General features: G+C 48.8%; 1 protein-coding gene and 1 long non-coding RNA gene across 2 annotated transcripts; one reads left to right on the top strand and one right to left on the bottom strand.

The window, feature by feature from the left end:
* Positions 1-1,649: 1,649 nt before the first annotated feature.
* LOC102960369 lies at positions 1,650-12,443 on the top strand. The gene is made up of 3 exons (XR_446085.3): positions 1,650-1,763; positions 11,628-11,782; positions 12,367-12,443. It is a non-coding gene; the product is annotated as an uncharacterized LOC102960369 (long non-coding RNA).
* Positions 11,599-13,814, bottom strand: LOC122234061 (metallothionein-4). The gene is made up of 3 exons (XM_042968842.1): positions 13,784-13,814; positions 12,314-12,379; positions 11,599-11,758 (listed from the first exon to the last, which is right to left on the bottom strand). The coding sequence occupies exons 1-3, from the start codon at positions 13,812-13,814 to the stop codon at positions 11,667-11,669; spliced, it is 189 nt and encodes a 62-aa protein (XP_042824776.1). The 3' UTR covers positions 11,599-11,666.
* Between the last annotated feature and the right edge of the window lie 5,928 nt (positions 13,815-19,742).

The raw sequence follows: 19,742 nt of genomic DNA, 5'->3' as shown, positions 1-19,742 counted from the left end.
CATGTGAAACCTCAAGGTATTATGTGAAGTCCAGGTTGGTTCTCAACATGGGCTTCATGCAATTTCAGGTCACGGAGTGTCACCAACCCTAGCATTACGGTTTACCCTGCTTGTTTGTTTTCATGTTGCCTAAGGGTACTCTGGCCCCTGCGGCTGGAATTGCCTATAGTCCTCAAGGCTTCAATATCTAGGACTTTCAGTGCAAGCGAATTATCCATGCCAACACATTCAGCCAGAGCTGCCCCCGCCCTTTCCCCTCAGGCCTCTCAGACTTCCTTGGGATTGAGGTTTCAGATGTGGGAGAGCAGTCTACCCCCCCCACCTCCCTGGGATGGTGATTTTGTGTGTGAACTCGGCCGGGCTAAGGGATGCCCAGAGAGCTGTAAAACATTATTTCTGAGTGTGTCTGTGAGAATGTTTCCCGAAGAGATTAGCATTTGAATTGGTAGACTGAATAAAGAAGATCGCCCTCACCAGAGTGGGTGGGCATCATTGGGTCTGTTCCGGGCACCAATAGGACGAGAGGGCAAATTTGCTCTTTGCCTGAGCGGAGACATCCATCTTCTCCCGCCCTCAGACATTGGTGTTCCTGGGTCTCAGGCTTCCAGACTGAGGCCGAATTATACCACAATTTTCCTGGTTTTCCAGTTTTCAGAGGACAGATTGTGGGACTTCTCAGCTTCCATAATTGTGTGAGCCAATTCTTATAATAAATATGTGAACATAAGTGCTTATTATATACATAATATATATATATCATATCAAGATCCACCAGGCGCCTGGGTGGCTCAGTTGGTTAAGCCTCTGACTCTTGGTTTCGGCTCAGGTCATGATCTCATGGCGGGCTCCTCACTGTCATCTTGGGATTCTCTCTCTCCCTCTCTCTGTGGCCCTCACCTGCTTGCCTGCTCTCTCAAAATAGACCAACTTAAAAAGATTTTTAAAAAAGGCAGATCCATGTATATGTGGTTGTGTTCTGTATCTATACACGTGTATGTGTATATGCACGTATGTACTGACTCGTGTACCCAGCACATCCAAGGGTTGCCAGGATATGGAAGGGTCTGAAAACCACAACATCCTTCTGAAACACATTACCTAGCCCCGATTCTTCACATGGCTGGCCCTCCTCCCTCAGTTCTCAGCTTCTCTGAGCTCCAAAGAACATTTTGGATACGTGTGTCCCTCCAGCGAGTCCCCCTCATGCCCACCTTTATTCCCCTCTGTCCTCTCATTAATTCTCACAGCCTAAAATGATTTGTCTGTGCTCCTGCCCGTGCTGCGCCTCCCCCCGGGGTATCCACAGGGCTCCCTCTTTTCTTTCTTTGCTTCTAAGTCTCTGCTCAAATCTTACTGTCTCCAGGAAGCCCACCGTGATCACCCTACTTAAAATTGCAACACATACCCCAAACCGCCAGGACTCCTGATCCCTCATACCTTGCTCTATCTTTTCTTTTTTCACAGCATTTAACACCGTCTGACAAACAAAAATAATTGACTTGCTTGTGAAGTTTATGCACAGCCGACTGTGCATAAACCTCTACCTCTGCTAGAATGTACCATCTACCTCTGCTAGAATGTAAGCAACACAAGCCTATAAGGGATCATTGCTTTTGTTCACTGACAGGTCCGAAGTGCCTAGAACAGTGTCCTGTATATGGGAGACATTCAAGACACATTTACTGAATGAATAAATGAATGAATGGCTCTCAAGTCAAGCTGGCTGGCTTCACAGTCTGCCCCTGCCATCTACTAGCAATGTGGTAAGTTATTAACATGTTACTTAATATTTCTGTGCCTTGGGTTGCTCAAGGGCTCCCATTTATGATCCCTAAATGGGGATAATAGTAATTCCTACCTCATAGGTTTGTCTGAGGCTTAGATTGGATGACACTTGGAAGACTTTCTGGGCAGGGCCCTAACCTTGCTGGCTCTTCCCATTTAAGAGTGAGTGTGAGCCTGGGGAGGTCGGGTGAGGATGCTGCAGGGAGCCTGGGATCCCTATGTCTCCTTCAGGACACCCAGCTCCATTGTCCGCCTCAGCTCTGTGCTCCCTGAGTTGCTGCTGCCTCCATCAGACACAGGATTCCAGGTGTCAGCCAGAACCAGCTAAATCCCAGCCATTCGTCCTCCTGTTGGGCCCCCACACCCAACCCCAGGGCTTCCTGGGAGAAGGGAGTGCACGAAGACGGTTTTCTTTCCAATTAGACTGGGGCCAGGAGGCGAGAACAGGTAGGCTGAGGGGTGGAGATCAGGCAGGGTGATCCACTAATGGGCAGAAAATCCCCATTTGATCTCAGAAAAAGGCGAGGAGTCCAGCAGTTCCCACCCCTGGCTGAAATGGATCCTGGCAAGCATTAGACTCTTGCATTGCCCTCAAAGGGTCTCCTAATTGACTATCCTGGGACTGAACAATTGACCAGGAGTTCGGGAGCCTGGGGAGACGGTGGTATACCGAGAGAGTTTGCAAATACGCTAATCTGCAAATAAAGTCGTTTCTTGGGGAGATCTGGCTTTATTAGTAGAAGGAATGTTAAGCGAGCAGTTTTATCCACAGGGGCAGCTGAAACAGAAGGGGCCCTGGTCACAGAGAGGGTAAGGAGTCAGGGGAGGGGTGGGGGAAGGAGCCTCAGCAGGCCATAGAACAACTTACCTAGAAATGTAATAACCCTCTGTCTCCATGGTTACCTTCTGTTTATGGCAAGTGATTCAGTCTCTCCTCCTTAGTAGTGACACAAGATGTCCTTTTAACATAAATTTAAGTGTAATAATAGACCAGGTGATAGGTGGTTATGCCCAAAATCGTGTAGGTGGCTCTCGAAGGACAGAAGTCAGGGAAATGTTGCCCTATACCAGGCTGGTCCCCTGAGTGCTCACGTCCAACTTGGCTGCTGGTTCTGTCTCCCCTGCCCTCCTGCGCCCTTCCTAGCCAGGCATTGGCTGCTTTTGTGTGGGTTTTAAAGGCCACGAGGAGATTCTGTTCTCTCTGATCACACGGGTGGGATGGGAAGCGTTGGGAGGCGGAGGCAGGGAAAGGCAGCCTCCAAGCTTCCAGGTTTCAGAAGGTGGCCAGGTTGACCCCAGCAACTGTGCCAATACCCTGATTCCTGGGGTTTACTCCTACCTCTAAGAGTTTTCCCCAAGGGGCTCCTCAGTAGAATAGGAACAGAGGTGGTCTGCCGTCCCCTCTCAGTGAGGGCCCTAGGGAAGGAGGCATTAAACCCTGAGGGAGTCGGGGCTCAAGCTGAGCTGAGCTGGGCATTGGTGGGTTGGAGTTCAAGGGCCACCGATTGTGGAAGTTCTTGTGCGTGTTGGGGGCAGAAGCTCTGTGGCTCGGGGCGGAAGATGGGTTATGACGAGGGAAGGGTCCGTTATAGCTGGGGCAGGAGAAAGCCCTCCCAAACTGCAGGAGACACTCTGGGGGTCTGCTGGGCAACCACAGCAGGGCGACAGGGGTCCTGCACTGCTCACAAAACCCACACCACCCTGACATTACTGCCAGAATCTTCTTCCTACATGCAGTGAGTGAAGACTGAAGTCCTTCAGAGTGACTGGCTTTGGTGTCAGACAGACCTGATTCTGAATCTCCTGTTTCCCTCAGCGATTCATTGGGGTTAATCATGCTCCTTACCGCTTGGGTTACAGTGAACGTTCAGTGAGATTCTTCATGCAGATTGCTTAACATGTCATAGGCGCTCAACAAACAGTGCTCAATGAACACTTCTGTGTTCAGCAATCTTCTGGGAGCTGGAACTAGTAAATGATGGACTCCAGTTCCCCTTGGCCTACTTTTCCATGCAGAGTCTGGCCCTCACCTACACTGGCAACTAAATGTAATCCACGCTATTCCCAAAATATCCCCCTAAGCTTTCCTGCTTTCATGCTTCTGTGCATACTGTTACCCCTTCTTGAAATGTCCTGCCCACAATTTTTTCCTGCTTAAAATCCTACATATCCTTCGAGGCCCTGCTTTAATGCTGCCTCCTTCGGGAAGTCTTCAGTCCTGCCTGCAGCCAGACATAACCACCCTTCTGGGAACTTCTATGGGGTTTTGCCTAGATATTTTCTCCCCTGTAGGAGAGGAGAGTGGGTAGTCCTACAGTCTCCCTGACAGACTCAGAGGTCCCTAAAGGCAGAGGCTGACAGAGGAGTTTCATTCCTCTCCTCCCTTCTGTGCTTAGCAAGCTCCCTGCACACCTGAAATGTCTTTGAAGGCTGAGTGAATGAATCAGCGTGAGAACTGACCTTGGGGTCACCCCTTTTTATGAGACCCCTTGAAGGCCAGGTCATGAAGAGTCAGGTTAGATTCTATATGTACTAATGAAGTTGCCCTGTGGCCCCCACCATCCTGCTTTGTGAAATGAGTGTTGCGATGGTGAATTCTCTCCTTCCATGTCACAAACATTTATTGAGCACTGCCTTGATCCAGACATTGCGCTAGGAATGGCAGGTACAAAGGAGAGCAGGACAATGACAACACCCATCTTTTCTGGGAACCCACTGTCTGGGCAAGGAAGCATTTAATAAGAAATCTACACTTAGTAAGCCAAGTGCTGTCAGGAGAGAGCATAGCAAGTTGAGGCCCCTGCCTTTCTGCATAAACCAATCTCCCCTCCTCTCTCTCTCCCTTCCTTATTAGACCCCCTCCACCACCACCTGCTGCCACGGCTGGGGACAGGCAGCATCGCCTTTTTCCAGAAACAGCCCCAGAGCAGCTTGATCTAGCGTTCAAGTTCTGTGCCACATCTCACCTTCCTTCAGTATTTCTCTCCTGTTGGGCAGTTTTGCCCCCAGGAGACATTTGGCAATGTCTGAAAACATTTTAGTTGTCACAACGTGTCGGTGATGGTGGCGGTGGGGTGGGTTGTGATGCTACTGGAGTCTAATGAGGTAGAGGCCAGGGATGCTCCTAAGCCTCCTGCAAAGCACGGACAGGCTCCCCAAACAATCTCACGTGTCGCTAGTGCTGAGGTGGAGACACCTGCTGTTTATCCTATAACAACTCCAGGGTGATTTGTAGGAACTCAGACATATAGGGAAGGGAGCCAGGGGAATCAGAACACCCGCTTTCCAACCCCGGCCTCATCACCAGCTGGCGTCTTTGGACCTCTGATTCGTCCTCTGTCAAATGTGGAGAGCCATGCCTAGCCCTGCCTCCTTGACTAAGGTATCTGGGGACTGAAATACGAGAAAGTAAGTGAGAGCACTTGCCACGGGGAGGCTGAGGGTGAGGCTGGACGTGGAGAGGGAGGGAAGCCTCCATTTAGTGAATGCATATTGAACTGGAGTCACATGGCCCAAATTTTCCACCACTGTTTCAAGTACTCTGCCTTTTCCTTGCTTCTAAAAATAAATCGTACAATTCAGGCCATCTGTACCTCAGATTAAAAAACATCTGGGTCTGGCTCCCCCCTCCCGCTTCTTCCTTCTTTGTTTAGTGTAGATATTTTGAAAAAATAAAAAAAAATACATATACAGTCCTTTCAAATATAAAAATAGAAGCCTGCAATATACACTGATTTATAAATTACTTTTTTTCCTTGCTTCTCGGTAGATTACGAACATCTGTCCATGAAATTAGTTTCATTTCTACCATTTTATTTTAGTAGGTTTATTCCACAATTTCTTTAAGCGGTCCCCTCCTTTGACACACTTTTCTCATTTCCAGATCTTCACTATCAACCCGTGATGTGATAAACATCTTGGTAGCTTTTGTGTGTGTAGATTCATGACTTTTTTCCTGAGTATACAACATTCCTTAAACTAGAATTGCTGGCTCAAAGGATACATTTTTTTCCCCTTTTCAAACAGTATTTGTTTATTTAAAAAAAATGCTACTTCAGTAAATTTAGAAAAATTCAGAGAAATAGAAAGAAGGAAAAGGAAAAATTATCTTTTATCTGTATTTGAACACAACCACTGCTAACATTGTAGCATATTTCATTTCCATATTTCGTATATTGTGTGGCTTCTTTTTTATTTTATTTATTTATTATTTATTTATTTTTTTAATGTTGATTTCTTTTGAGAGAGAGAGAGAGAGCACGAGCCAGTGAGGGGGTGGGGGAGTGGTGCAAAGAAAAAGGGAGGCAGAGAGAGAATCCCAAGCAGGCTCCATTGCTGCCAGCCCAGAGCCGGATGTGGGGCTGGATTCCACCAACTGTGAGATCATGACCTAAGCCAAAATCAAGAATTGAATGCCTTGGGGCGCCTGGGTGGCTCAGTCGGTTGAGCATCCAACTTCGGCTCAGGTCATGATCTCACGGTTCGTGAGTTCAAGCCCCACGTTGGGCTGTGTGCTGACAGCTCAGAGCCTGGAGCCTGCTTCCAATTCTGTGGCCCCCTTTCTCTCTGCCCCACCCCTGCTTGTGCTCTGTCTCTGTCTGTCAAAAATGAATAAACATAAAAAAAAATTAAAAAAAAGAGAATTGAATGCCTAAACTGACTTAGCCACCCAGGTGCCCCTGTGTGGCTTCTTTTTAAAAGAAAAAAAAAATTACTGTGTAACTCATTTGGAGCCTAATATTTACTTAAGATTTTACCATAATTATTTCCTGTGTTTTTGCACTTTTATTGGCTGTATCATATCCTGTTGTTATGTGTGAGGGCCGTTGCTTACTTGAATGATTTCGTAGACTTGAGGCCATTTCCAGTTTTTCACAATTGTGGATAGTACTACAATGAAACTTCTTGTGTGAGTGATGCTTTTTTATTTAAAAAAATTTTTTTTTAACGTTTTTATTTATTTTTGAGACAGAGAGAGACAGAGCATGAACGGGGAGGGGCAGAGAGAGAGGGAGACACAGAACCGGAAGCAGGCTCCAGGCTCTGAGCCATCAGCCCAGAGCCCGATGCGGGGCTCGAACTCACAGACTGCAAGATCGTGACCCGAGCTGAAGTCGGCGCTTAACCAACTGAGCCACCCAGGCGCCCCGAGTGATGCTTTTTTAAAAAAATATTTATTTATTTTTGAGAGAGAGAGAGAGAGAGAGAGAGAGAGAGAGAGAGAGAGACCCTGTGCTCACAGCAGCAAGCCTGATTTAGGGCTCAAACTCTTGAACTGTGAGATCATGACCTGAATTGAAACTGGAGGCTTAACCAACTGAGCCACCCAGGCGCCCCTGAATGATGCTTTTTTATTTTCACTTGAATTTGTGGCAAATTCTTTAGACAGGTTTCCAGAAATGAAGTTACTGGGACAAATGAGGATTTCATGGTTCTTAGACGTACATTGTCCTGGGAATCTGGGTGGCTTACACATTGCCTTTTAATGGGCCCTTGGAAAGTTTTGCCTCATTTATCCTCTTTGCAGCCGTGTCTAGGGTTCTAAGCCCTTTCTGGGATCTCTTGGGCCTCAAACCCAGCCAGACTGAGGCGGGAATTAGGACTTCAACTCTTGCACAGTGCCCAGGGCTCAGGGCGCACTCCTCCGCACCTGCCTCTGGACCTCGAGCGCCCCCTGCAGTCCACGGGAGGAACTTCCTTCCCCATCCTGTGACCTGCATTTCATTGCTTCCCCACCGAGACTTCCTCTGGTTTCCATCGAAGTTGGAGAATGTCCTGAGCAGGTGCAGACTCTGTCACAGTCTCTCAGGGGTCTCCGTTGTCCCTTCGGTAGTACAAGCACACAATGTGTAATGTGCCAGCCTCCTGACACAGTACCTTCCTGCTCTCAGCAGCTCTTCCTTGACAAAACTCTTCTTTATCTTGATGTAAAATCTGTTCCCTTGGTGTTTCCTCACGTTGCTCAAGTTTTACTGCTCATGGCCACCTGTAACTAGTCTGCTCACTTTTCCCTTCGGCATATCCCCCCCACCCCCACCCCGCTTATCTTACTTACTCTGTGGTCTTCAAGCGTCTCTCTCAACTAGTCCTGGCTGAGTTTGGGAAGAGATCCTTAACTTCTTTGAGTCTCAGTTTTCTCACCTGTATAATGGAGATAAGAATCCCTATCCTGCAGGGTTGTTGTAAAGATAAAAAATTAATACCGCTAAAAAGCCTAGCCTGGAATTTTGGCTCAAGATGGTAGACTGAGCACATGCATTTACCTGTTCTTCCTCCTGAGAATCTACTGAAAGAAACTCAAGAAAGACAAAGGAGGAAAAACTTAATAAAAGAAGTGAGAATTGGTGTGGGGGAGGATGGCTTGGACAGCACATCAATGGATGAGAGGTTACAACATTTTTCTGGAATACTGGAATGGGTCGAATCACACTGATGGGTAAATGGGAAGAGAAGAAGCCACAGCTCAGATCAAAAAAGTAGAGACTTTGGGGGTTCTGTCTTATTTTGTTTTGGTTTGGTTGGGGGAGTCAGGATGAGAGAACAGAAGAGGAAGTGGTCACAGAAACCAGGATGGGGAGTGATAGAAGACGGAACTGTAGAAGAGCCTCGTGATTGTCATATTGGCCTCCTTCACAACATCGCCAGTTCCCCCCAGGCTGAGGCTGCGAGATGTCTCAGAAGAAATGGAGTAACCAGTCTTGGAGGGGCCAGGGCTCGCAGAAAAGGGTCAGAGGAGGGCCCTTTTGGTTTTGACACTGAGGGGTGGGCCACACCTGCCTACTAGGTCCCCACCTGGGCATGCTAAAACCAAGCCTGCCAGTTAGCAAGCCTCACTGACACCCGCAGAGCCTGCTTGTAGCTCAAAGAAGCAGAAATAGTTCCAGAAAGAGGAGACTTGATGACAAAAATTAAAAAAGCATTTAGTGCACCAGAGAGATTCAGGAAATGACTTCATTTGAACAAACAAACAAGATATTGTGATAAGTGTTCAGAGAAGAAGTTCTTCTATATTAAAATGTGATTGACCAAATTCTCAAAAGATTAATAAAAGGATTGCAAAAAGGCTGAGAAATTTCTCAAAAGCTTCCGATGAAAAATAAAGGGTAGGTCATGTTAGTTTTCATAGCAGCAACACCAAATGTGAGAAGACAGTGGAACAATGCTTTCTAAAGTGCTAAAAAAAAAATGATATCGAACTTCAGATTGGATATCCAGCCAGACTACCAGTCAGGCATGAGAGAAAAATAAAGGTGTTTCCTGACGTTTAGGGAGGAAACACCTCTTCTTAATTCATCCTTTCGGTAAAAAATTGCTTGAGGATATACTCCAGCAAAATAGAAAGGAGCCCAAGAGGATGGTGGGGGATCCAAGAAACAATAGATCTAACCTAGGAGAACAATGAAAAGACATCCCAGAATGATAGTACTGCAGAATATCAGGAAAGAAGGCAATGCATATTAGATTGGTCAATGAATAGCAAGAGGAAAAAGGCAATTAGAAATGCAAGAAAAAAACCCCAAAAGCCTGATGGTCTCTGATGACCACCGTGACATAGGCTGGTGGAGTTGACGGCTGCTTCCAGCCTGTAATGGGCCCTGGTTTCGGGCCCTTGGCGGCATGAATGAACACCCCCCTCAGGGCTTGAGTCCCCCCACACCCCGCCCCACTCTGCTGAGGGTGCTGGTGTGGATGAGAGTGGACTGAGCCTCCCCTTCCCCGGTGCCAGCCTCCAGTGACTTCAGCCTTCAACACTGTCCATCTACAAAGTTGTTTGTCTACCTCCACTTGCTCTCAGTTGCCTGGCTTTGGAGTCTGTATATCTGGATTCAAATCTCCATTCTATAAACTAGTTGTATAGCCTTGGGCAAGTCACTTAACCTCGTGAGCCTGGTTTCTTCATCTGGGGAAAATGGAGTTGATAACGGTATTGACCTCACGAGGTCATGTTGTGACAATTAAATGGAAACAGTGCAGGGGAGATGTTGGGCCCAGTGCCCGGCAAGAAGTAAGTGCTCGGTATTTTAATCTGTTATTAGACCACTTTATTCTTTTAAGTAATAGATACCATGCACGTGCCTTGGATTCTTAACCAAGATCTCCTCAGGGATCCAGAGATGACTCAGGGGGCCTGTGAATTCTCTAAGCTCATATGTAAAATTGAGTGAGGGTTTTAGTGTGTGCATTTTTAGGGAGAGGGAGGCTCATTGTTACCAGTGTTTCCTATAGCTGTTTATGGTCCCTGCTCTGCACGGTCTCTGGCAGGTGCTAGGCTCAGGGACAGCTCTGCCATGAAAGAGACATATGTGGAGTTCCCTCTTGGTCTCCCATTGTGCTTCAGCCATTGATTCTTGTTTTGTCACAATGTTTTTTTTGTGGTTTAATCTTATTTTTCCTTCTACTTACTGTTCTCTCTTAAGTGGAAAAAAGGACTTGGCAGAGAATTTACTATATAAGGGGAAACACCATGTTTCCCCAGCTATGTAGTACACTGCCGTGTGTGTGTGTGTGTGTGTGTGTGATGCAGTGTGTCACATGTGCTTGTACAGGCAGGGAATATCCCTGGAATACAAGTAAGTGGTTACAGTCACTGTCTTGAGGAGGAGGGACTGGGAGGTAAAGGTGGAAGGAGACTTATACCCTTTGTATCTTTTGTATTTTGTACCTTGTGTATGTAGATTTGTTTAAAAATAAGTAATTTTTTTTTAAATCCAGGATTCCTCCATACAACCCACCCTCTTGCAGGGCTGTTGAAGGGATTAAATGAGAACGTGTGTGTAAAATGCTCAGCACAGTGGCTGATGCATTGTAAGTGCTGCATAATGACATAATGGCAGCACTTAGAATCATTAAGCTTAGTTGGACTTGGGCCAGGGCAGCGAAAGCTCTGATGTCTGTGTCAGCAATCTGGGGGGGAATAGCAAAGACCTCAGATTCTCTTCACATTGACTTCCGTGAAATACAAGAACTTCAGGGAACAGCATCAGTTTCTCCTGGCCTATGTCTACCCTGTCACCCACTCCCAAAGTGAGCCCAAATAACCAAACCAGGGAGCTAACTCCCTCAGTACCTTGGCCTTGGGGGTTTTCTTTAGATCTGCACAGACATCCTACCCTAGGAGTTCATGGACGATTCAGTGCTAAAGTTCCTTAAATATCACTATGCACACAGTGAGGCATTCTGGGCCAATATTGTGCCGGAGAGCCTGCCTAAGATTGAGTTAGTTCCAAAGCGGAAGTTTTGTCGCACAAGTTTTGTTGGGTGGGGGATCCCAGGAAGCACTGGTAGGAAAATGGAGAAGTGAGGCGGGGAAGGAAGGAAGGCAATATGGCGTATGTCAAGGAGCAGGTCACCACCGTGGGCTCCTGGAGCGCTCTGCTGCTGGGGACTTCTGGAGCATGGTCTAGAACCTGTCACAGATTTGTCCCACTGGGAGGATAAAGGTGCTGTGGGTATTCCTCCACCAACTCCTCTTTGTCATTAGCTAAGGGCTGTCCCCAGGGGCGATGATTTCCCAGTACTCCTGGCCTGCTCTGTGCAGGCATCTTGCAAGCTCGTGCAGCAGGAGAGAGCCCCCTGAGGCAGAGTTGCAGGTTTGGGTAATTAGCTGCCATCTGCAGAAGGGATGCGGGCCGGCGCCTACCATGTCTGCAACAGAGTCAGTCCTTCTCCGTCCTGCTGGGTTAGGGTAAAACAGTGCTCTGAGCCATCAGACAACCATGAGCGGAAACTTTATTGCTGCAAGCACTTTACATGAATGTCACCAACACCACATCTGAGCAAATATATAAAAAGCATAACCTATGGTACAAGAATTCTAACTTCTCGACTAATGCTCTGTACAGATGCTTCCCAGGCCTTGCCTCCAGCACAACGGATGCATTTCAGGGGCAGCAGCTGCACTTGTCTGAGCCCCCTTTGCAGATGCAGCCCCGGGCACACTTGGCACAGCCCGGGGGGCAGCAAGGACAGCAGCCTGAAAAGGTCACAGGACAGACAGGTGAGTTTGGGGGCCACGCCCCCGTCTTCCCACTTCCTCTCCCACCACTTAGAGAAAGCAGAGCATGCCACAGGCTTCTATCCACATTAGCAGAAGACCTTCCTACCTGGGGCAGGAAGCTGTGGGATGTTAGAGCCAGAGGGGTCCTCAGGAGTCATCAAGAATATGCCACATGCCCAGAGAGGGGAAGGGGTTTGCTCAAGGTCATTGGTCAGTGGCAGATCAAGACTAAAACTCAGAGCTCATGACTCCAGGCCAGTGCTCCACCCTGTTCACCACTGGCCACAACAGGACCTCCCCGCAGCCCTCTTCCTACGCAACCCCATGGAGGCCCCCATCCCCAGGTGGGCTGCAAGCTTTAGGAGCTTTGCCCCAGGTCTCTGCTCAGCTTTCATTTCAGATCACTCCCGCATGGGTCAAAGGCCTCCAGAACCTGCTTAATACCACCATGGCTGGCTGGAGGGTTGAGAAAGGAGGGAACAGACTTTCCTAGCTTCTGGCCAGCGGTGCCCCCCGGTCAGCATAACTCACTTTTTCGACACGTTTTACAGTTGCAAGTTGTGCATTTGCAATTGTCTCCACAGATGCAAATTCCTCCTAGAAGAGAAGACAGAGCCACAAGCGTAAGGACTGAGATCGAACAAGGACACAAGGTGTGCTGCAGATCGTCCCGGTGGCGAGGTTAGTGGTCTGTCCTTGGGGAGGGGCTGAGCAAGAGGATAGAAGATGCTGTTGAGCATCACACAAGTGGCCAGGGCCCCTTAGTGGTTCCCAGTCACAGACCATGGATGGAAACTGGGGTGGCTGTGTCCAGCCCTTCAACCGGGGCACTTGCTAAATTGCAGATTCATGGGTCCGACCCTTGAGATATTCTGATTCGTGAGTCTGGGTGGAGAAAAGGGAATCGTATTTTTTTTAATGTTTATTTAGTTTTGAGAGGGGGAGGGGCAGAGAGAGAGGGGGACAGAGGATCCGAGGCGGGCCCTGGGCTGTCAGCAGAGAACCTGGATGCGGGGCTTGAACTCACGAACCGTGAGATCGTGACCTGACCCAAAGTTGGGCACTTAGCTGATTGAGCCACACAGGGGCCCCGGGAATCATATTTTAAGAAGCAACCCAGTCTGATGTACAGTCAGGGTTGAGAACCACTAGACTAGGCCAAGTCCACCAAGCCCCAGGTCCCCCAGGGGCTGTCGGAGCCTTGTATACCCTCCTCACCTTTGCAAGGCATCAGGCAAGATGGCAACCCTGAATGGCCAGAAGAAAGAACCAGGGACATAAATAACCTCAAAAGAGAGCTGCAGCCATAGCTTGTTTTCATACAAAAACCATCTACACTTAAAAAAAAAAATCATCCCCCCTATCATTTGAGTGTCAAAATGCTGGAAGCTTCTGTCTCTTTGGCAAGTTTTGGGTATAGACGTAGTCCTGTATAGGACCAGAGAGGCTTGTGAGGATTCTTGATAAAAGACCAGGATGTCTCCAAACTCTGACCTCTCTCCTCCTGTGCTACGTGCTTATGTGAAATTAAGGAGTTTCAGAGACTCGGGAGCCCACGTATGCTTCTAATAACTCCCCTGACGTCTGCAAATGCCTTATGATTTTAACACTTTCATCGCAACTGTGGGAGGTGGGCAGCTGGGGCTGAGTGACCCTGGTTTTTGGATGAGGAAACTGAGTGTTGGAAATACTAAGTGTCAGGAGTGAATGGCAGCAGTGGACCAAAAGCAGATTGCCAGATTCTGAGCCACAGCACTTCCTCAACTCTGGTGGCTGCCCCTGGGGGCCTGACACTAAGTGCCCCCTGATCCAGGGTCTCAATTCTAGCAAATCAGACTGGTAGGCCACAGAGTGGGAGCCGTCCCAGAGGTCACCAGTCCGAGACAAACCCCACTGGCGGCTCCTAATTGGAGGGAGAGAAATATTCATCAGAGCCCTGTGGGTGCCCTGTCGGAAGCTGGTGCAAGGTCCCAGGACCCCAGAGTGGGCATGCTTACTCACCTGACATGCAGGTGCATTCGCCGGGGTCCATGGTCCAGGTGTTCCAGAGGCTCCAGTGCTATCACAGCTGGGGAAGAGAAGCTGAGCCAGCAGCCGCTGGAGGCTCCCTATTTATAGCTGTGTAGGTGTGCACTTGGGCGCACCCCACCTGTCCCTGGGGCCAGACGCCCTGCACACGGCCCGGCCAGACGCTGCGGGCTGGGGGTTGGAGGGAGCGGGCAGAAGGAGGGCAGAGGAGAGGGAGGGCAGTACAGTCACACAGGTGGCTTCTCAGAAGGGATGCAGGTGGCTCATCCACCCATCTGCGTATGTGCCAAGGTGTCAAGGAGCCGGGCTCAGGCTCCAGTGGTACTTGTAGTGCTCAGATTGGCAGCTGTACCCATCTGCTCTCCAAGTGCTATGCAGCCTGCCATTTCTGCTCCCTTCTTCACAGGGCCTGGCTCGGGGCCTCATTCCGTCTCCCTTGGTCCTAAAAGCCCTTACCATGGGCAGAAGGGGGCTTCTAGCCAGGGTCTTGGGCTTTAGAAAGTCCCACTGGGGCCTTTTTTGGCATATCCTCCAGACTCCCTGGGTGAGAAGGCCAAAGGTCAGGGGCACGTGCCCAACCGAAGTACTCAACCTCTTCTAGACCATACACATAACACTCTGGATTCTGGAATCTTGTCTCATCCCAAGCCGGCTTGCTTCCGAGGGTTTGCTCAGACCTCTGCCCCAGGCTCCCAAGGGCAGATGGGCAGCTGGTGTGTGTCACTCTAGGCCTGAAGGGTGGCCGGAGGTAGCTGTTTGCTGGGGGTGCAAACAGAGTTTGGATGTGTGGGCTGGGAGCCCACTGGTGGGCGTGAGGCCTCTCGGAGTGAGGGAAGAGGCTAGGGATGGGAAAAGAAGGGAGGTGGGCCTTGGGGCCATGGGCAGCTCTCTAGGTGCCTTCCAGTGCGAGGATTTGAGAATTAAACATTTGAAGCTGGTCCTTCAGGTGGCTATGAAGCTCTCTGTAAGGTAGGGGGAGGGAATGTATTTTATTTGCCAATTTGATTTATAACTTTTAGATATTTTAGCCAGTGGCGTGTGAACCTCCATTTGTGCTCTTGCTCTGCCCCCCTAAACATTAGGAAGGGCCTGGAACCAGCCTCCTGTGGGCTTGCTTGCTTCTCTTCATTCTCCACACTGCTTCGGAGATAGAACCCCCAAAATAGCACTGGCCCTGTTATTCTCTTGCTATTCTCTTGTTATTCTCAAAACCTTCAGCGGTTCCCACCATCTGCTGAAGGAAACCCGAACATCTTAGTCTTGCATTCCAAGGTCAACTTACCTTTCTCAGGTCATTGCCCACTCCTCCCTTCTACCTGCCTCACCAAAACCTAAGGACTCCAGGCTCCCCATACTTGCCCCGAACTTTTCCACATCCGGCCTTTGCTCCTGTCAGGTGTTCATCTCTCCCTGCTGCCTCGAGTCCAAATAAATCCTCCTCATTTACCGAAGCATGAGCTCAAACGCCATTTCTTGAGTAGTAGAAGCAAGGGGGGCTCTGTGGGAGAACGAGCCCCCCATCTTCACCATAACCGCATTCTCTGATATAGGCAGCAGATTGCTCTTCAGTCTTGTGTAAAGTGATCCCTGATGATGCAGCTTCAGGCTGCCCCCCAAAAGCTGCCACCTTCACCCCCTCTCCACGTAGAAATTCTGGAGCTGCCACTGATGACACACGCTCCAGGAAGCTGCTTCTGATCTCCCCCTTTCTCAACTGGAAGAAGTCTTTACTTCTGTGACCCCTCAGTGATGCGTTTGTATGTTTCTCATGACGTTTACTACTTTGTACTCTGCTGTGTGAGCATGTCTATGGCTCTTGTGCCCCGTGCCCCAATCTCAGGGCTCTCAAAGGCAAGATTTGTGTCTGATGCCTCGCTCTTCCTCAGCGTTCTGCACAACGTTTAGGAGATGAATGAATACAGGAAGGAGATGAATGGTCGGAGGACTGAAGACATGAATGAGAGAGTGAGTGGACACATAAGTGGACAAATGAACCAGTGAGTGAATGACAAGTGGACGTATAAATGCATGAGGATCCTGCCTGTGGGTACTGAGGACCTCTGCTGAAAAATACGGTTACCAGTCAGAAAGGCAAAAAAAGATGGGGCCTGGCCATAACCAGTGGAGGCAGATCCTCCTTTTTGTAAGTTGCCGGGGTCTCCGTTACTTATCCATAAGGACCAGCGAGGCCTCAGTCTGACCCGTGGAACCACGGGTTTGAGCTGAGAAGTTCTAGTGAGGAGAAAGGGATTCAGCCCCGTGGTCATCAGCAGGACACGGGGAGGGTAGGCAGGGGCGATATTGTAGTGATCCAGAAATGGCCTTTGCCTGGAAGGAGTTCACAGCCTTCTAGGGGATCCAGGCATGTTCATCCATTCACCTCCTTCTAAAGGCTGGCACTGTGCGGGGCACTGGGGAGCCAAGGGTGAGTAAAACCAGAGCTTACAGTTGTGAAGGTCAGGAGGACATCTCAGCCCGGGAAACCCCTGACTGGGCAGGGCTGCTGTCAGGGTTTGGAGGCTGGCTTCATCTTCCTTCCAAGTCCATCTCTTGGCAGGGTCAGCTCCCCCGCTTCACCTCTTATGTGTGTGCCCTGTAGCAGATACTAACGCCTTAGAAGGTCTAGCCCAACCCGTGAGCCCAGAGCGAGGAAGGGATTGTCCTTTACCCTCATCTAAGCCATCTCTCCTCCCTCTTTCCTGTCTGAGCCAGGACTGGCTTCTTCCTCGGATGATTGACACTGTGATTTGCTGAAGGCCCCGTCTGAATGATAATCTCAAAATTCTATCCCATAGCATGAAGGTATTTCCCAGGTGCTGGGCTGTGCAGATTGAAACAACATGTGTGGCATGGGGCAGTCGAGTCCATGCTGAGCTGTGCCCCAGGCTGTCCCGTTCCTGTTCCGCCGTCCTTCTTCCAAGTGCCTGGAGAAGCACATCCACAGGCCCCTTTTGCCCTTTTGCCTGTCTTCTGGGTCTCAGCTCCAGATCTTTGCATGGAGCACGAAGACAAGAATACACACACCACCCCCAAGAACATGCAATGGCTCTAGGCACAGCTTAAATCCACCCTTAGAAAATTAATATTTCAAAAATGTGTTAATTCATCTTCAAAGAAGTGATCCTTAGCTTTCCGGCGGGATTCAAGGAGCCCTGTGAAAATCTGATGAAAGTTCTGGATCCTCTACCCAGGGAAAAAAATGCACAAAACACATTTCCCTCCCACAAGTTCAGAGGTTTTGTGGGGCTCTTAAATCCCATTGGTTAATGAACTCCCCTACCCCACCCCCACTGCCCCCTCAAACGAGGGGTCTTGATGTAAGAACTTCTCTGCAGAAAAGCAGTCCTGACGATGGCAGCTCTTCTCTCGTCACATAGCAGTTGTAGGTCCTTCGAGCCTGAGTCCTAAATATCTCCATCTCCAGCTATGGCCTCTCCTCCGTGCTTATGTCCAGTGGCTTTCTCAAAACAATGAAACAGGTTGTTCCAAAGGAGCAGCCAATACCCCTCTCTTACAAAATGACAGGGTTCTCTATCTTCTCCCTTCTCATGAAGGAAAAAGCTAAACACATGTTCCTGAGCCCAGTGTTTTTTGCCAGAAATAAGTTTCTGGGACTCATGGTTTAGGAATGGAGGTTCAGCCATTTGATGATATCAGAGAAGAGTCCTGCGCCATGACTCCACACCCTGGCCCGTGTTTTGCTTTTGGGAATCACCATCCTTTCTCCTACAGGGACCCTCTAGACGTATGAGCCCCACCCCCTGGAGCAGCCTGGAGCCATCGGTTCTATTATGCTGGTTTATATACTGACCTCTCTCTCTAGACTGCATGCTTCTCAAAAACGAAGTCAGTCCGTATTAATCTCGGCATCCCCGTGGCCAGGCACACTGAGCGCTGGCACACAGTGAGTACTCAATAAATATTTATGGGCTGACGATGAATAAATGGCTCAATTAACAGAGTTACACTGAGGCTGTCTTCTCCGGCTCTTGTTGAGGAGATTGAGAGGAACGAGATGCTCACCAAGAGCAGTCAACAGCTTGAGATCTGGGGTCATGCTGCTTTGCTCCTAATCCAGGTTCTGCCCCTTCTTTGCTGCATGATGTGGGGCAAGTTGCTTGACTGCTCTGAGCCTCAATATTCTCATTAGCAAAGCCTGGCTAATGAAAATGATAACCCTACGGCACTGTCCTCATGATCGTTAAGTGAGAGAATGCATTTTAAGCACTTATTATTGTAGTAGTGTCATTACCATTACCTGGGCCTATTACAACTTGGCAGATTGGTTTAGCCACCCACCTATTTGTATGTTTGAGGATCATAGACTATTCTTTTTTTTTTTTTTTTAATAGACTTCAGCCTGTCTTGGGGTCCTGAACTGGATGCATTCAAACTTCTCAAATACTGTGGCTAAAAGTCTCTGGGTTTTAGTTCCTTGCTTACAAAACTTTTTTTTTTTTTTAACATATATTTATTTTTGAGAGACAGAGAGAGACAGAGTAGGAGTGGAGGAGGGGCAGAGAGAGAGGGAGACACAGAATCCAAAGCAGGCTCCAGGCTCCAGGCTCCAAGCTGGAGCACAGAGCCCATCACGGGGCTCGAACTCACAGACTGTAAGATCATGACCTGAACCAAAGTCGGCCGCTTAACTGACTGAGCCACCCAGGTGCCCTTTTAGTTCCCTGCTTTTAAACTCAGCCTAATTCCTTTTGGGTCCCAGGGCCTGGGGACGGTGGAGCCCTTTCTTTCTGACTCCCCTCGATGTAGTTCTCATCTGTTTGGAGGCAGAGCTGAACTTCCATCTACAGAGCCCTCTTATGGAGTATTTCTGGCCTTATCTGGAAGACTAGGCATGAGAGGTTGGTGGATACCATCTGGGCTGGCAGGGACCCTATGAGGCACCAGCTTGAATCCTGGATGGCCAGCCCTGCAAGAACCCTCAGAAATTGTGGGTCAGCTTCTTGTTGTTCGGATGGGGAAACAGGGTCAACCCCCAGTCACTGAACTTAGGTTGATGGCAGGGGAGGACTTGAACTTGACTCCTCACTTAGTTACCAGTACCTATGTTTTAGGTTTGAGGCATTCCTGACTGAACTCGTCAGCAGTTTGGAGCCTTGTCACCTTATAAACTATTTACTAATTAACTTTATTATTAAAAAGTTCAAACCTACTAAAAAGTACAAAGAAGAGTATTACAGCCACCATCGTATCGACCACCCAAAATTAACAGATGTCAACACGATCATATTTGCTTCAGCTCTTTTATTTATAAGAAATAAAAAAGTTAACAGGCTTATGGCTTTAAACACCATCTATGTGCTTATGACTCCCAGTTTACATCTCCAACCCCGGCCTCTCTTTTGAACTTCAGCCCCATATTTCCGGCTGCTACTCAGCATCTCCATATGGATGTCAAACAGCATCTCAGACTCCATCCCCAACCGCCTCTCCCCACCTCACCTCCAACCAGATTCCCCTATGGTCTCCGTCTCAGTCTCGCCTGCCTTGACCGCCGCCGCCGGGTTTGGGCCACCATCACCTCCCGGGAAGATTCGGCTCCTTTCCTAACTGGGCCCCCTTGCACCTGCTCTTGCCCTAGACCCTTATACTATGTTTTCTTTATTACAAAAATCCTGCAAGGAACATCCCCCTTCATGTCATGTACATAAATATACAAAACTCACTCATCCCTAGAAGGAGGGTAGCTAGGTGGTAGGGGGGACAATCGCTCTCCCAAGATCTTCTACTAATCTGCACTCCCTTGAGCAATTTCTGAGAGTTCTTATTTCCCCACTTCCTCCTCCAATACTTCTTCTATTCAGACTTTGAAATGTTTGCCCTTCTGATAAGTGTGAAGAAGTGTAATGGTACCTCATTGAGGTATAATTTGCATGCCCCTGCCTCCCAGTGTCACTGTCCATTCACAACCACA

Source organism: Panthera tigris, chromosome E2, assembly GCF_018350195.1.
Source record: "Panthera tigris isolate Pti1 chromosome E2, P.tigris_Pti1_mat1.1, whole genome shotgun sequence".
In the NCBI taxonomy this organism is placed as follows: domain Eukaryota; kingdom Metazoa; phylum Chordata; class Mammalia; order Carnivora; family Felidae; genus Panthera; species Panthera tigris.
The sequence above is the reverse complement of the archived record's forward strand: the minus strand, read 5'-3'. Positions and strand labels throughout refer to the sequence as shown.

Bases quoted from the DNA above. Each gene is read 5' to 3' on its own strand.
- LOC122234061 (XM_042968842.1), bottom strand. From the start codon at position 13,814: ATGGACCCCGGCGAATGCACCTGCATGTCAG. The intron at 12,380-13,783 runs GTGAGTAAGCAT...CTTCTCTTCTAG, and splicing joins CGAATGCACCTGCATGTCAG to GAGGAATTTGCATCTGTGGA. The intron at 11,759-12,313 runs GTGAGTTATGCT...TGACCTTTTCAG, and splicing joins CTGTAAAACGTGTCGAAAAA to GCTGCTGTCCTTGCTGCCCC.